At 39.7% G+C, this 18,064-nt stretch overlaps 3 protein-coding genes across 3 annotated transcripts in view; 1 reads left to right on the forward strand and 2 right to left on the reverse strand.

Moving 5' to 3' along the window:
• Positions 1–16,682, reverse strand: part of LOC130084254 (elongation factor 1-alpha-like) — a 163,716-nt gene extending 147,034 nt beyond the window's left edge. Inside the window, exon 1 of the mRNA XM_056249500.1 lies at positions 16,677–16,682. The gene's annotated coding sequence lies outside the window, so the exon portion shown is untranslated. The remainder of the gene's footprint in view (positions 1–16,676) is intronic.
• On the reverse strand, positions 2,064–5,044 carry cd164l2 (CD164 sialomucin-like 2). Its single transcript, XM_056249508.1, has 6 exons — positions 4,893–5,044; positions 4,069–4,176; positions 2,814–2,891; positions 2,681–2,710; positions 2,443–2,584; positions 2,064–2,346 (listed from the first exon to the last, which is right to left on the reverse strand). Exons 1-6 carry the CDS (start codon positions 4,966–4,968, stop codon positions 2,331–2,333), a joined length of 450 nt encoding a protein of 149 aa, XP_056105483.1. The 5' UTR covers positions 4,969–5,044; the 3' UTR covers positions 2,064–2,330.
• Positions 12,256–13,329, forward strand: gpr3 (G protein-coupled receptor 3). Its single transcript, XM_056249502.1, has one exon. The coding sequence runs from the start codon at positions 12,341–12,343 to the stop codon at positions 13,322–13,324; it is 984 nt and encodes a 327-aa protein (XP_056105477.1). The 5' UTR covers positions 12,256–12,340; the 3' UTR covers positions 13,325–13,329.
• Positions 16,683–18,064: the final 1,382 nt, after the last annotated feature.

The raw sequence follows: 18,064 nt of genomic DNA on the forward strand, positions 1-18,064 counted from the left end.
TTTTCAGTGCGTATCATTTGCACGCAAAAACTATTTTTGGCGTATAAATGGTACGAGAAATAGCCTAAAATTCGTGCTATAGATGCGCACTTTCATGAGATCATGTTGGTTAATATCTATATGCCAGACTCAAGACCTCAATGGCATTTTTCAATACTTTCTTTCTATTTCTCTCCTTCTGTATCTCTTGGGTAACATTCCACAATGAACGTGTATTATTTCATAGCCTACATCTATTTTGAAGTAATTCTGAATTAACTGTAACTTATTTTTATATTTTTAGTTTTCATGTTAATTTTTGTTTAATTTTAGTAATTCCTTTATGTGCTTTTGTCTTTCCATTTATTTTATTTTTTATACTGCTATTTAGGTTAAATTAGTTTTTTCAGTTTTAGTATTAGTTAGTTTTATTTCCAGTTAATAATTTTAGAGCTTCAACTTCAACTTATTTCAGTTTATTTATAGGCATCATTTCCTAAGTTTTTCAACTAATATTTGTATTTTATTTTATTTCAGCTTAAGTTCAATTAACAGAAATGTTTTAGTTTTAGTCATTGATAATAACCCTGTCTTGATGCAATATTAATTGCAATGAAATAGTCACATATGCTCTCTCCCACATATCTTGCTATTTAACTTATTTCCAATGTTGGTATAAGTAGCAAAGGGTGGTAATAGGTGAGAAATTTACAATGATGTTATCATAATGCTGATAACGTTTCTTTATTCATTTGGCCATCCTGCACCCTGAGTCACTGTAAGGAAACCACTTCAAGAATATGCGAGAGTGTGTGGATTGAATGTGTGTGTGTGTGTGTGTGTGGTAGGGTGTAAAATGTGTGCGTAAATCCAACACAAGAGAATGTGAGAAGATGAAAACTTGAAATTCAGACTGTCATGTGCACTGTAAACACGTCCTGTTAAATTTAAGGAAATTGATAATATACAGAAAAGTATATATATATATATATATATAATACATAAAATATATATATATATATACTGTATATAAATATAATTATCTGTAAATTATCCAGAAAGCACAGCAGACAGTTTTTACCATAAATATATATATATATATATATATATATATATATATATATATATATATATATATATATATATATATATATATATATATATATATATATATATATATATATACACATATATAAGAATGTTTCAGGCATTACAGAAAAAAAAAGTATAAAAACTTTTTACTCGAATACTATACTTGAGGGGGTTGTAAAATTGAGGTATAGGCTGGAAATTCATGTTGAAAGTGGATTAAAGAGAAAATAGCTGAAGGACCATTTCAGATATTGTCAAAAACACAAGATAAGTTATTTATTGTAAGTGTTTTATTAATAATGCATCCTCCTGACTCATTAATATCCTTGGTATTGGAGGTCAACAAGGAGCAGCTTAAAGGGATAGTAATCCTGTCATCATTCACTCACCCTCATGTTGTTCCAAACCTTTATGAGTTTCTTTCTTCTGTTGAACACAAAAGGAGATATTTTGAATGGCTACCGTCAAATGTTTGATTACCAACATTCTTCAAAATATCTTCTTTTGTGTTCAACAGAAGAAAGAAACTCATACAGGGGCTTGAGGGACGTTCTTCTGAGAAGATTCAGCCACTCTTAACACACCTCACACCACAGGAAGATCTGATCAAATAATCTCTTGAACCATCAAAATAATCAGGACTTTAGGATTGTCAGAAGGGGAGAATAGGGTCCAAAATCTGCCCGATTATCTTGTGTTTGTGCAGTTAATAACTGCATTCTACTGACACCTATAGGAGTAAAGCTGTAAAACATCCCAGAGTCTAATTACTTTATTGCTTCATTATTCATAAAGGAATAACAAACTCAGTCCATAACTAACTACAAAACATAACATTCAATAAAAAGCAAATAAAAGGGCATGCAATTAACCAAAATATGAAACAGAATAGTTCAACAATTTCTCAAATCAATGTAACACACAGAAACGGAGCCAAACCAAAGAGATTCAAATCACAAGACCGTCATAAACCTAAATTCAAATGTGAATAATCCTCTAATGTATTTCTCATATCACGTCTATATTGTTTTCTTTGCATATTTCTCTCTTATATACACACGCACAAATATAGTTTTTGTCATTCAAGAACTGGTGATAATTTAACCAAAGCAATTAAAAGGTTAATAATGTTTTAGGACCATCAAAAAGAGAAAATAGTGTCTATAGACTTCCCGCCAATGCAACATCTATCACTTTGAATATCTGCTTCTCTTTATGTTTTGTTTAGTAATTTTCTCTCTCATTCACGACTCCTTTTCTCACTGAGGTGGATCACTGTAAGAGAAGGGGAAAACAGTAAGTTAATCACGCTGCATGTGCACTGCATTAAATATTTAAGTACATTTCACTTAATAAATGCATTTTGCTCACATAGTTTCATAGGTACTGTCTTTTGTTTTGAGGAACCGCATGGCAAAAAAAGCCCCAGCTTGCAACACCAACACCAGGATGATTCCCCCGATGAAGCTGGACAGGTCAAATGATGCTTGAGAGAACTCAGGGCTCGCGCTATCTGTGTGTGTTATGAATGAGAATGAAAAAGAGAATTCAGTAAACGACAAAAACATAGACATGTGAGGATTTATACAGAGAAAATGAAATGCCTTGCCTTTGCCTCCACCACCAGCGGACCCACCATCTGCTGCTATAATAGACAAAACATGCATATCAACACACTCCTCCTTTTATAAAACATTCATTTACAAATGTACGCAGGTTGTGATTATCAGTTTTTTGCTCACTTTGACACATGCCGGTCTCATTGTAGACAGAGCAGCCTCCAGAGTCTTCAGTGTCAGACATGCATCTTGTGTCATTTCCTGAAAATTAAACACATTTTTTACACTTTAAGGCCAGCCTCCAAAGCTAGCAGAAATACAGTACACAGGGAAGGAGGGCAGAGGACGTCTTCTTCTTTATTAATGGATGTCAATGGAGGAGAGGCTTCGCTATACACTGAATAACCTGCTTATGTCGGAAAACAGCTTATCAGTTAATAAATCGACATGAAGCTTCAACATGTTTGCCATTAAACATTCGTTTTGGATTGATCTATTTTAAGAGTTTATGCAGAAAAAATGCTATTTTATAAGAGAAGTCGCTGACTATTTTACGACAGATTCCATTTACAGCATTTCTATGGTATCCGCAAACAGTGATTGACTGTCGCACAACTCTGAGAGAAATTCAATGACGTCAAGGCTGTAATGTGATTGGATAACAAGGTTGGCCGTTAAACTTTGTCCAATGGGCAGCACTACCCTAAAACACGTCCTTAAAGGGATAGTTCACCCAAAAAAGGTTGTTCTGCTGAACACAAAAGAAGATATTTTGAAGAACGTCTGTAACCAAACCCATTTGAAAACCCCATTGACTTCCATAGTAGACTATGGGGGAAAAAAATACTATGGAAGTCAATGGGGTCATCAAATGGGTTTGGTTACAGACATTCTTCAAAATATCTTCTTTTGTTTTCAGCAAAAGAAATTCATACAGGTCTGGAACAACTTGAGGGTGAGTAAATGGTGACAGAATTTGCATTTTGGGTGAACTATCCCTTTAAATAGTTAAGTTGTGTTTGTGTAAAGCTGGGTGGGTATAGGCAGCATGTAAGATTGTATTTTAGATATATGGGTCTAAATGAGCGAGAAAGAGACTGTGTTACAGAAACGGTTGCCTTGGCAACAGAGCATGAATAGACTAAAAGATGCTACTTCTTGTTGAACATCTCTCTCTCTCTCTCTTTATGTCTCCCTTACACTTATTTCCAGGAGGGTGGATAATGGTGTTGAATTATTTACTGAGTGTGATGTCTGTGTGGACGGCAGCTGTAACTGCCTGCGTTTGAATAATTCACCGGGTTGTTCCTGAGCTCGCTCTCCGTGGCTCGGATCGCATGTCCGTCAGTGGGATCCTCTGTATGTATGTGTGCATAAACAATAGAGACATTGCACAGGAGAATACATCCAAACTCATATGCTACATGTGTTCTTTTACCGTCATTACAGCTTTGCCAGACACATCGAGTCAGGTTGAGGGCCGGGTCTCCGCTGATGCAGCCATCACACGAGTCAAACTGAGAACAGTACCCAATGGCTGAATCATCTGTCAATCCATCAGGAGATAAAAGATGTAAGCTTATATTCTCAACTGCTCACATAACACGTCATCCCATGGACTCACAGACAAGGCTTAAGCTAGTCCCAGACTAAAAAAAGGCATGTTTGAGCTGTTTTAACTGAAAGCAACTGATCCTAAAATATGTCAGTGCTATTGTTTTGTCTCAAGATGCACACCAGTAATGTTGTATCTAAGGCATGTAAAAAAAAGCTATTTAAATGCTTTAATTGAACTAAGGCCTATTCCTGGCTTAATCTAAACCCTGTCTGTAAAACCAGGCCCTTATGTTTGAGAGGGAAGTTAGAAATGTCATCAATTAAGCAAGACATGGGGACATGCTAATCGAGACAAAATAATCTTACTAATTTTAAGTCTCAGTCAGCAGCAAACACTCAAATGCAACTGAATAAAACAGACTTTTTATACAGGCTTAGTGACTCTACATTTGAGCAATCTCAAAAACTACAAAGATTAGAGTAATGTTTTAAAGTTATAGTATTCTTAAGCTATTTAACATTTCTTGTTTATAAGCTAAAATCATAAATATAATGATTCAAATAAAAGTTTAATCAAAGTTGCAGTTGGATGTCATGGCTGAGAGACATCAGAGAAAGATAATTCAAGGATCAAAAGATGTTTAAGGGAAAACTATTTTTAAAGTTAAGGTTCTTCAGCATACATACACAAACTTCTACACTTACCTGATTCTTGTGAATCGGTTATAATAACCTGCGTTAGAAGTACAATCCCACAGAGTGCGGCCAACACACACCTCATCCTCAAAAAATCGACAATGATTCCACCTATAATAATGAATCAGTCTAACTTATAGTCAGACTTACTCAGCTGAACACAGAGCAGCTAGAAGCTGAAACAAGCCAACAGGTTGAAAGTGAAACACCTGATGAACTGAGAAACACACAAATAACTTTTCCTCGCCCCAGAAAGCTGAAAACTAACAACTTAAAGAATAGGAGTCATAAAGTTAGCCCTGTCAAGCTAACATCCAGTCCTAAATGTCTGTGTCCTCCAGATGAAAGGTCGTTGTGAACTGTGAGGTGTGTGTGTGTGTGTCTGTTGACGTCATGCACTTTGATTCAGTGGGACTGGAAGGTGTGTAATGTGAGACAGGTAACATGGCAACCAAATGGCAAATGACCATGTCTTGATATCCACACCACTGAAGAAATTTTGCCTTTTCACAAGCAGACTGCAGAAATTTGTCACACCTCTAACAACAGATTCAGGTCCATACTGGTTCTGTCCAGCTTCTTTCTGTCTGTCTATCTCTCTGGTGACCCAGAAAAGCTTTTAGGATACAGCTGTAATTTGTAGCGTAAGGATAAAGGCTGCCTATGCCTATATGGCCTATTTAAATATTTAATATAACACACAAACACAGACCAAAGGGGAAAGAAATACAATATTTATATGTTTCAAAATATACAAAAATGCCCAAAATATATTGCTAATGTAGATTTTAACATAAATATATTTTCAATAAGTTTTAGTTACTTAAATGTATTTTTTGAGTATATTTTCATCATTCTATTTATATTTATACAGTCCAATATATATGTATCGGCCAATAAAAGCAATCATTTATTGGCCATCAGCCGATTGTTTAAAAAGCCGATTATATCAAGCCGTGTCAATCAACAGGGCGAGAAAACACGTGTCAAATTTTATTAGTAAACTATAAAAACACTAGAGAGGAGCTTATTTGCTGTTAATTATGTATGTTTGAATAAATTTGTCATGAAGACAAGTGTTTAAAACTACAAACATATAAACATTTCAGTTTTTATTAGTGTAATTATTATATCAGAAAATAAATAGCTTTTGAATTTAATAGCTATTATATTATAGTAATGTACTAATTGAGAGGGTTCCCTGTATAATTTGCAGTTGGGAGAGATTTTTTTTCCTTAAGAAAATCAAACTATAGGTATCTACAGATATCATTCTGAATTATCGGTTATTGGTATTGATGAGAAATTTTGCTATCTCTATATTTTTTTTATCTCTATGCATTTTGTAGTATATTTTTGCATTTGAAGGTTTAAACAAACGGCATGCTTTTATGCAACATATATTTAGTGTAGCTATATTTTAAATGTATTTTAGCTTGAATTTGTATTTTTTTTTACGTAACAAGTTCTCCTTTCTCTATCCCTCAAGTCCTCTGCATCCTCACTGTCCTCCAGGATGATCATTAAAGAAGTCACAACATCATAAACGGAGCAGAGGAGGTGATGATGTAATGGATGTGTAGGTGCAGGAGGGCATGCTTCTGTAGGAGGAAGCAGTCGCCACTATCAGTGCCACATCATTTTACACATCTGGGATCTTTGCAAATCAGGTCAGCATTTGTTTGCTGACCCACCGTTCAATTGAAACCCACTGAGAATCTCACCATCACTCTGTAAACTCGTGTGTGTAATGTCCCACGACATGCAGGCAGATCACCCAAAAATCAGATCACGACATGAAGAGACAGAGAGAGAAAGACAGAGACAGAGAGAGAGAGAGAGAGAGAGAAAGACTGAGAGACCGAGAGACAGAGAGAGAGAGAGAGAGAGAGACTGAGAGACCGAGAGACAGAGAGAGAGAGAGAGAGAGAGAGAGAGAGTGGGCGTCCTCCTCTAGGGAGACTAGGTGCAGAGATAAAGCCGCACATGCGCTCTGCAGATATTAGGTAACTGGGAGAATTTCCGCAGTACACCCCCCACCACATGCACACAGACACACACACACACACAGACTTCCCGCCGAAACTGAGGACAAGGAGATACAACGCTAGAATGTTAAATAGTGTCTGTACTCTTATTTCTCTCATTGACATAATCTCAGGGAACCTCAGAGATGAGCTTCTGCTGTATATTTGCTGGGTGCAGACTGACACATGAAGTGCATTAGGCCAATGATGTTTTATTGCTAATTACGTAGATTGTTACTAAACAGATTTGTACAGGTTTGATAAAGCAAACACTAAAGGTGCACCCAGATGGAAATCCTGGAAAACTGTTAGCTGTGTTTAGGAACATGCAACACATGGTGCAGTTCAGTGGCGGCCTTAAGCATCTGGGGGCCCGTTTCAATAACTAATAAGGGGCCCCTACCCACATAAAACATAAACATAATAGAGGATTCCAAGGATTCCTGTTGGTTTGCATCAATGGTATATTATTTTATTACGTGCACTTTCAGCTTCATGAACAGGCAGCTCAACATAGAAATAATCCAACCTTATTTGATTAAAACTATACAATTATACGGCGTTTTACGTTGGAATAAGCCTCGCCCTTTCACGCAGAGTAACTTCACTTTTGGTAGACTGAATAAAGGTTTTTTTTTTTTTTTGTCCGATATCTTTCGTTTTTTAGCACCACTGGCAAATGTACGTTTCATTTCCTCTTAAAATTATTTTTCTGCTCAAAATAACATTTTAACCTAACGGCAAAAAAGGCAAAGGTGTAGAATACATAAACTACCGATATTATACTTCAGATCGCTTAAGCCGTTCGTGGGAGTGGTAAACGTCGCCATGGTAACCGCCGCCATGGTAACCGCGAGTTCGACCAATCAGAGACGTCAGTGTTTTGCAAATAACAAGGTTGATTTCGTAGCTTGTGGCTTTTAAAGGAGCAGAAACTTTAATTTTACAACCTCGTAGCTCGTGGTCAATCTACCTTGAATGGTTTAGAGTAGACATTATGGCTGAAAATCAATATCCTACGGAGAAAATGAATGGGATTTTGCTGGTCTGTTGGGGCCCCCTTGGAGGGCGGGGCCTGTTTCAATTGAAACGGGTGAAACATAGGTAAGGCCGCCCCTGGTGCAGTTGTTAGTCTTGTTGGTGTATTCTAATGTATTTAGGTTGAGTTTTTCAGTGTAACTAGTTTATAGCAGGTGTAAACTTGTAGACTATTGTGCCAACAAACCAGCTTTCACAGACAAGGCTTCGCTAGTCGCAAACTAAAATGCATGTTTGAGCTGTTTATAACTGAAAGCAACTTGCACTGACATATCTTAAAATATGTCAGTGCTATTGTTTTGTCTCACGATGCACACCAGAAATGTTTTTTTTTCTAAGGCATGTTTATAGGAAGGCCCTATTGAACTAAGGCCTAATCCAGGTTTAGTCGATGACCATAAGGTACAAAAAATACATTCCATAACAGCTTAAGGTAGCCAACCAATTTATGTTTTAAATAGTACCAGCTAATTTCCAGCTTAGACCAGTTAGAAACCAGCTATCATGTTCCACAACACAGCTGGATGTTTCCCGCAACAGGGTAGTCAATCATAGCATTTCTTAAAAACAAGATTGCTTGACAGATTGTTCAGTATGTATCATCAGTCAGTATCTTAAGAGGGTTGATATTAAATTCCTCCAGCTGGTGACCACCGGAAGCACATGCCCTTTTATAGAGAACAGGAGAGTTTCCCCGTATTGTAGCGCGCGCCCACTTGCTTCATTGACATGCAGAGCCACGCGAGCACTGCGACGCCCACGCGCCGAATCTGCCGGGAAGCGCCATAATCTCCTTCATCTGCAGGGAAATTATGTCATAGCTCAGCTGTATAACCTTCAGGCATCCGAATGGCAGCACATTAAAATTACATTTTAAATTAGGCAGTTGTGTGCGTGCGTGCATCATGCGACATGATACATTTAGCTTAGTCAAGGTTATAGATGGGATTTTGTGAAAGCAAAAATCGTGCCACGCACCCCAATAGTGCGGCACAACTGACGTCACCATCAAGTGTTTCAGCACCATGGACAGCAGTGACTCACTCTCACATTCACTCTCCATCACACTCGCTCTCTCACACACACACACACGCTCCATCGGTCAAGCGCATGCAAAACACACCCTTGCTGCGTGCATTATGTGTGCTGTGTTAGTCAACTAGTTGTAATATTTAGAGATTTTTAAGAAAACCCTGACTGTGTCTTTTGGTTCACTTAAGGGCTGCCTTTAACAAGGCCAATTGATTACTCTCTGTCCTCTCTCTCTCTCTCTCCCGCCGTCGCAGTGGGCGGGGTGAAAGAATGCGGTATTTTTATGAATGAAAAAAGCTACGACAGAGGCTGGTGTTCCTGCGAGCCTCCTGATTGGTCTAGCGGGGCAGAATCGCCCGTCATCATCGTAACTGACGTCATGGGGGAATCGGTGAGGGTATAGCTCTCTGCCCACCGGAGCCGAGTGTTATACAGAAGCGCTGGAAACACCGAGTACAGCTGAGCTTTGCCAGAAGAGCCAGATATCTTTTCCACAAGATCTGGATTTTCACGCGTCTCGGCGGATCCCTGTTATTCACTGGCGGCTCGAGCTCAGGTTTCTGCTGGATGCTGGCGTGAAGAATTGTCCGCTTTGCAATCTTCATCCGTAAGTCTTTTTTATGCATCTTTATCTACAATGTGAAACCTTGTTACATTTTAGTTGACTAGCTGTGTTGTTAGAAAAGCGCTGTAAAAATTCATCGAGAATATTGAATGCATTATTACAGGACTGCATTGGTGCTTGTTGTGTATTTTACATAACCGTGTATGTTATACCGATCAGCTTGAAGTTCAAAACGGTGATTCCCATGCGTGCGCACGTGTAATCCCACAGGATTCAGGGGATATACTTGAAAATATTGCATTTGATTATGAACCTACAAAACCTACTGAAATAATGACTCGTGTGTAATGTGAAAGAAAAAGATTTCAGTTTTGGATGGAGTGTGTGAGATTTAGCTACTTATGGATGCAAAGAGGCTGGGAAACATTGCTTTGAAATAGATGGATGATATGGAAATAGGGCCTCAAGTTCAAATCAGCCTTTCCATGAACAATGTAAATGTAAAATGTTACCAACAATACCTACCACTAAGGTAACACTAAAACAATGCAATATGCAGTGAAAAGAATACATAAAATGTAACATATATTGGGTATATATTAATATACCCAATTTACAGATACACAAATTAAGAAGTAATATTAATATTGTTTTATATTAATATAGAATTTATTAATTTTATATAATAGAGCTGAGATCAAAGACATTTTAGGGAAATGTACCATGCTGTCCACAAAAAATATTTGGCTACATAACAGCAACTTTGATAATAATAAGAAATGTTTTTAAGCAGCAAATCATATTATAATGATTTCTGAAGGATCATGTGACGCTGAAGACTGGAGTAATGATGCTGAAAATCCAGCTTTGATCACAGGAATAGATTAAAATTTAAAATATATTCAAGTAGAAAACAGTTTATTCATTATAATAATATTTCACAGAATACTTTATTTTTGATCAAAGAAATGCAGTCTCGGTGGGCATAAAATATAGACTTAGTAATAGTTTATTTATATTATATGTTTCAATGCAGAATTCATGTTACAATATTTTTTTACATTAAAATGTAAATGTTTTAATGTAAAAAAGTGTCCCCTTGCCAGCATCTGGAGCAGTACTTGTAATGAGCAGACTATGGACGTCAGATGTTGTTAACAGCTGTTGGTCTTACTCTGCGTGTCATGAGGATCATGAGGTCTTACTCTGCGTGTCATGAGGTCTTACTCTGCGTGTCATGAGGTCTTACTCTGCGTGTCATGAGGTCTTACTGGTCTTACTCTGCGTGTCATGAGGTCTTACTCTGCGTGTCATGAGGTCTTACTCTGCGTGTCATGAGGTCTTACTCTGCGTGTCATGAGGTCTTACTCTGCGTGTCATGAGGTCTTACTGGTCTTACTCTGCGTGTCATGAGGTCTTACTCTGCGTGTCATGAGGTCTTACTCTGCGTGTCATGAGGTCTTACTCTGCGTGTCATGAGGTCTTACTCTGCGTGTCATGAGGTCTTACTGGTCTTACTCTGCGTGTCATGAGGTCTTACTCTGCGTGTCATGAGGTCTTACTCTGCGTGTCATGAGGTCTTACTCTGCGTGTCATGAGGTCTTACTCTGCGTGTCATAGTGAGGTCTTACTCTGCGTGTCATGAGGTCTTACTCTGCGTGTCATGAGGTCTTACTCTGCGTGTCATGAGGTCTTACTCTGCGTGTCACGAGGTCTTACTCTGCGTGTCATAGTGAGGTCTTACTCTGCGTGTCATGAGGTCTTACTCTGCGTGTCATGAGGTCTTACTCTGCGTGTCATGAGGTCTTACTCTGCGTGTCATGAGGTCTTACTGGTCTTACTCTGCGTGTCATGAGGTCTTACTCTGCGTGTCATGAGGTCTTACTCTGCGTGTCATGAGGTCTTACTCTGCGTGTCATGAGGTCTTACTCTGCGTGTCATGAGGTCTTACTGGTCTTACTCTGCGTGTCATGAGGTCTTACTCTGCGTGTCATGAGGTCTTACTCTGCGTGTCATGAGGTCTTACTCTGCGTGTCATGAGGTCTTACTCTGCGTGTCATGAGGTCTTACTGGTCTTACTCTGCGTGTCATGAGGTCTTACTCTGCGTGTCATGAGGTCTTACTCTGCGTGTCATGAGGTCTTACTCTGCGTGTCATGAGGTCTTACTCTGCGTGTCATAGTGAGGTCTTACTCTGCGTGTCATGAGGTCTTACTCTGCGTGTCATGAGGTCTTACTCTGCGTGTCATGAGGTCTTACTCTGCGTGTCACGAGGTCTTACTCTGCGTGTCATAGTGAGGTCTTACTCTGCGTGTCATGAGGTCTTACTCTGCGTGTCATGAGGTCTTACTCTGCGTGTCATGAGGTCTTACTCTGCGTGTCATGAGGTCTTACTCTGCGTGTCATGAGGTCTTACTCTGCGTGTCATGAGGTCTTACTCTGCGTGTCATGAGGTCTTACTCTGCGTGTCATGAGGTCTTACTCTGCGTGTCATAGTGAGGTCTTACTCTGCGTGTCATGAGGTCTTACTCTGCGTGTCATGAGGTCTTACTCTGCGTGTCATGAGGTCTTACTCTATGTGTCACGAGGTCTTACTCTGCGTGTCATAGTGAGGTCTTACTCTACGTGTCATGAGGTCTTACTCTACGTGTCATGAGGTCTTACTCTACGTGTCATAGTGAGGTCAGGGGTGGAGGACAGGATCCTCAGTGCATGAGCTCTAGTGTAGAACAGAATATGTGACAGTCTCCCTGCTGTGGATTGCGTGACTAACCCTTCTCTCCCTCCCCTGCAGAAATGGCCCTGAACAACTCTGAAGTGGGTTTAGATGTCATCTTGGCGATGGACCAACTCCTGGAGCTCACCCCGTCCGCCGTGACCCCTACACCCCTGGAGTCCACAACAGTGATGACCCCATGGGACGTGGCCCTGTGTGTATCAGGAGCTGTGATCTGCTGTGAGAACGCCATCATCGTGGCCACCATCTTCTCCTCGTCGTCTCTGCGGGCTCCCATGTTCCTGTTAATCTGCAGCCTGGCGTGGGCCGACTTCCTGGCGGGGGCGGGGCTTATTTTACACTTCCTGTCCCGTCGGTGCGTTTACTCGGAGGCTCTGGAGCTGGGGAGTGTGGGTCTGTTGGTGAGCGCGCTCAGTGCGTCAGTCTTCTCTCTGTTGGGAATCACCCTGGACCGGTTCCTCTCGCTGCATCGCGCGCTGACTTACGGATCCCGTCGCACACACGCGCAAACACTCTGCGCTCTGGCCGTCGGCTGGACTTTTGCGGGTCTTCAAGGTGCTCTTCCTGCGTTGGGCTGGAACTGCTTGCATGATGGAGAATCCTGCAGCGTGCTTCGACCTTTGACCCGAGTGCACCTGGCGACTCTATGTGGAGGCTTTCTGCTGACCTTAGCTTTAATGCTGCAGCTGAACGCCCGAATCTGCAGCGTCGTGCTCCGCCACTCGCATCAAATCGCCCTCCAGAGGCACACACTCCCGTCCGCTCGCACACACACGCGCCGTCGGGTTAACACACTCGCGCTCATCCTCACCACGTTCGCCAGCTGCTGGATGCCCTTCGCCTTGTACGGGCTTCTGGCCGACGGGTCGTCACCGGCTCTCTACACTTACGCCACACTGGTTCCGGTCACTGGAAACTCTCTGCTGAACCCTCTGATCTATGCCTACAGGAACACACACATACAGAGAGTGCTGCGACAGGCCTGCTGCTGCTGTCTGCCTAACACACCCAACAAACACACACACACCCCCAGTGATGTCTGACAGAACAATCAGAAAACACTTCAGAAGATTCTATGGTGCCATTAAAGATTGCGTTCCACATTTTATGTCTGTTCCTGTTTGGGAACGTCACTGTGCCAGTTGCCAAATCGGCTGTCGAAAGATTTACCATGACCACTGTCAGTGACCTGATCTACTTATTTTATTTCATTCGAAAAGGGTTTATGTAGCAGTGTTGTTCATTTTTGATTGAGAAAACGGCCACTGTATCCTTTTAGCTAGTTGCCAACTAAAAGGGTCCAAGCAGAAACTCTCCTGTCCGCTTTAACGTCTCGGATTTGTGCCTCATTTTATGTCCTCTGAAGTTCAGAGTTACTGATGGAAAAATCATTTGCACTTTACGACAATGACTTGACTTCTAAGCTGAAACTTTATTTGCCGTTTGTTATTCCGACTTATGTTTTTTATACTTCATAAATGTCTTGTTTGCACTTACAATGTATTAATGTTGCACAAAATGTCCAAATGTATGAGTGAATGTTTTATTGTTGAAATGAGATGTTTTATGGAATATGTTTATAAATAATAAATTGTAACTTTTGTACATTTTCTGTTGTGCTTTTTGCAAGTATTTTTATTATATTAAAAGTGTGAAAGTTCGTGGTTTTAACTTAATTTAAATATTAATCCAAAGAAATTGGGTATGAATCAGGGTTATAAGCTGACTAAAACCATAAAAAAACATCTGAAATAATTGAAATAAAATATTAAATAAATGTATTTTATTTGAGCTAGTTGCCAAGGTCGCAAACATTTTTTTCATTTCATTTAGTTTAACTTGATAAAATAAATAAAACTGAAATAAAAACTATATATAGGCTACATTACAAAAAACATTAAATTTCTTAATCTTTATGTAATATTACACTTTAAACAGAAATAAAAAAATAACATTCTAAATATTGATAGAAACTATAATAGTATCTCAGCGATACAAAAAGAACACTGCTAAGAATATCTAGAATTGAGTTACATGGTTTTTAACCATCTGCATCAATAAAAATCAACCTAGTGTCATATTTATTGTGCGTGAGATATTTTTTAAATGTGCTGCTGATACTGAGTAGGACACGTAAGGCCCGTTCACACCAATGATACCTATAGCAATAACTACCAACACCACACTGTTTATTATAATCACGCACTGCCGTTTTGTCGTCTGCAACTTTAAAGGTTCAGTAAGCGATTTCTGAGAAACGCTGTTGAAAGTGGAGCGGACCGAGCACCAAAACACACTTGTAGCCAATCAGTATTAAGGGGCATATAGACTCATTAGGGGGAGGTGCCTGTGTTGCATAGCGTGTTTGTGTATTTGGGGGCGGAGCTATCAAGATAGGGGTGTGATTCTTTTGGGCAGAGGCGTGTTTTTTTCCCAGTGATTTTAATATCAACAGCATTTCTCAGAAATCGCTTACTGCACCTTTAGCTATTTCCCCGTTAGCGTTTTTTTTCTTTCTTTTTTTAACAACGTGCATAAGCAATGGTTTTATCCGGGGCTTAAAACTAACTTTTTGCAACACCTGCTGGCAATGGCCGTTGACTTAAGAAAATTTACCAGCCAGCTCCCATAAATATTTTTTAATAGCCATGACAATGTTTTTGCAAAAACCGGCAGGAATGACACCAAAATTTTAGATACCAGTGAGTACCAGTATTTGTCCGAGATGCAGCTTTCTAAGCACACGCTTTGGATGTGTGTGCTCAGAAAATTAATTTAATTAATTTCCCTTTAATGTCTTCTTGTGCTTGAATATTTAAATTGGCAAGGCTCAAACTTTCGCGACGATGCAGCACAACTGTCCCGAGCATCGTTCACGTTTATTCAAGTTCATGTTCTCACAACATTTTATTTGTAAGAATTCATAAAAATGTTAACGGGCAACTGGCGATTGACATTGTTTCATATACTTGCAGATGCAGATTTTTACTCGCATTTGGTGCTTGGCGAGTGTTGATTTTAGGCCCTGCTTTTATTACTAGTTTCTGCTCATTTTTTGCTTGTGTTTTGATTTGGAGATTCTCTACTCTTTCAGAAGATGTGTAATAGCCCCCCCTACCGTAAAACAGTGAAAACACGGAAAGCCGGAAAATTCGGTCAATGGCGAGGAAAGAGTTAAAGCTGCAGTAGGGAGTTTTGAGAAAACGTTGACTTAGCCTGAAAATTTGAACAAGCACAACTTACAGGTCCCACCCCCTTGCTCTCTGCTGCGCTACAGCCCTCCCTCCACAGCTCATCCTCCACAGCGGAGCCTGTCGTGAACGCGCAGGCTAGTAAACAGGGCCACCGATAACGGCGGATAAAAAGTTATATGGCACATTCACTAATAGGGACTAAACGTCAACAATATGCTTTACATTGACTATGGCCTGCCCATACTTTGACTACAAACTTGGTCCTCAAATCATTATGTATTTCGCAATAGCCTACATGTAACTTTATAACGTTGCACTCTTTCTATAAGTTATAAATAGCTAGTAAGATAACGTTAATATAACGGTAACTAACGTTACAGTATGTAAGTAATTATTCTAGCGATATATAATGCTAGATAAGGTGTGCTAGTACATTATTTCAGCAACATGACAAGCCAGTGAATTAGCAGGTTTCAATTGTTGCTTAGCAGAGTGCGTGACATTTTATCTACATGTTATGCGGCTAGAGTTTTGACACCGAGTCGATGGGCTCTGTGTAATTCTTTCTTTTTCGCTTGTTTATCGTCATCAGTCTTTTTCCTTTTACCTCTTTGTTTTATGAGCAGGTGTCACTCGAGAATTGGCAGTTTAGGTTGTTTCTCCGTCATAAGCACAGCTGCAGCACGCCGGCAATCTTGAGTTTGAATGACGGCTCGCGCTGTGCAAGAGAGGGGTGTGATCAGCGCGTACACGAGCGTGACTGACACTGCTAAGACATTCCTCCCGGCTCTGATTGGTTGTTTCTGACCGGGAGCGTGTATTTCTGCAAATGGCAATAGGACCACTGGGAGGAGCCAGAGGAGCTTGATTTTTACACAGATTATCTGTCTCATATTCTACTGTCAGGACATAATGACAGTTTTAGCAAATACATTTTTTCAAAAGTTACCTACAGCAGCTTTAAAGGGTTAGTTCACCCAAAAATGAAAATTCTGTCAGTAATTACTCTCCCTCATGTTGTTCCAACCCGTAAGACTTTCGTTCATCTTCGGAACACAAATTAAGATATTTTTGATTAAATCTGAGAGCTGTCTCACTCTTCCATAGGCTTCTATGGGATCAACTTCTCGGCCCAGAAAGTTAGTAAAGACAATGTTTAAAATAGTCCAAGTGACTACAGTGGCTCAATAAGTTTATCAAGCGACAAGAACACATTTTGTGCGTAAAAAAATAGCGACTTTATTTAACCATCTCTTCTCTTCAATGTCATTCTCCTAAGCTGTTGAGGTAGTGTAACAGCGCTGCACTTCTGGGTTGTACGTCAGAACGTAGGCTCACTATTGGCCAGCATCACACACATGACCAGCATCGGCCAATAGTGAGCCTACGTTCTGACTTACAACCCACTTCACTACATTTGAAAGACTTTTTTTTTTACTTTGTCAAGAAAGTAGTAAGTAGTAACGTCAGTCAAGGGATGATTTTGGTTGCAGGGGTTGCATTTTGGTCGGAAATGAAAGTCGGGTTGATGTCAGAACTCGACTGATGTTGGTTTCTGACGTCAGCCCGATTTTCATTTTCAACCACAATACAACACCTGTCCAACGCTGGAGATTAACGTCAAACTGACGTTGGATTCTGGCATCAAACTGATTTTCATTTTCAACGTTGGGTTTGGTCTTCTAAATGCAATTTTTTCATTGTTTTGGAGCACACTAGCTTATAGATAACAAGGCTAACATATTCATACTAAAAGCCAAAAAACTTCAAATAGGGCACTATTTGAGGGAACAGCCATTTGTGTGTCCGAAACCATTGTGGACGTTATTGAGTGCACTTATTCAATCTCACATTCAATCCCACAACTGGAACTGTGTTATAGAAATAAAGTTAATATTGATATGAGGGTAGGCAGGCATAGATTCAGAGGCATAGGGTACTGTAAGTATTACATACAACAATGCAGCACTAATACAACCATGCATTGACATACCTTTTACTTTTGATACTCAAATACTTTTAAAATTAAATACTTCTGTACTTTTACTTAAGTAAAAATCGGTCTTTACAACTTTTACTTGTAACAGAGTAATATTTGACCAGTAATATCTGTACTTTCACTCAAGTAGCCTAAGGAAGTTGTGTACTTTGTCCACCTCTGCTTATACATTTCACATCTGGAAGAGAGACGGGCGTACGTTCGTTCTCTGAATCACACTTACGCACACTTGAGAAATGATCGTAAGATCAAACGTTGGACGGTTTCTATGTAACATTTTATAAATAAGGTCCATAGAAACTAAGTCATATTACAGACTGGACTGTCGCATTCTTCATTTTTTTTTATGAATTACCAAAACATTCATAAAGCTGTAGAGCACCTGTGTGTGGATTCAATGTTTCCCCAAATAAAGCAGCACGAATGGCATGTAGTCTGACTCCTGAAGCCCCTGCACACACACACACACACACACACACACACACACACACACACACACACACACACACACACACACACACACACACACACACACACACACACACACACACACACACACACACACACACACACACACACACACACACACA

The sequence above is a fragment of the Rhinichthys klamathensis genome, unplaced genomic scaffold (assembly GCF_029890125.1).
Source record: "Rhinichthys klamathensis goyatoka isolate OS25496 unplaced genomic scaffold, OSU_Roscu_1.1 h1tg000060l_1, whole genome shotgun sequence".
Classification (NCBI taxonomy): domain Eukaryota; kingdom Metazoa; phylum Chordata; class Actinopteri; order Cypriniformes; family Leuciscidae; genus Rhinichthys; species Rhinichthys klamathensis.

Bases quoted from the DNA above. Each gene is read 5' to 3' on its own strand.
- cd164l2 (XM_056249508.1), bottom strand. From the start codon at position 4,968: ATGAGGTGTGTGTTGGCCGCACTCTGTGGGATTGTACTTCTAACGCAG. The intron at 2,892-4,068 runs GTAAAAGAACAC...TTTAATTTTCAG, and splicing joins CTGGCAAAGCTGTAATGACG to GAAATGACACAAGATGCATG. The intron at 2,711-2,813 runs GTGAGCAAAAAA...TTATAGCAGCAG, and splicing joins TGAGACCGGCATGTGTCAAA to ATGGTGGGTCCGCTGGTGGT.
- gpr3 (XM_056249502.1), top strand. From the start codon at position 12,341: ATGGCCCTGAACAACTCTGAAGTGGGTTTAGATGTCATCTTGGCGATG.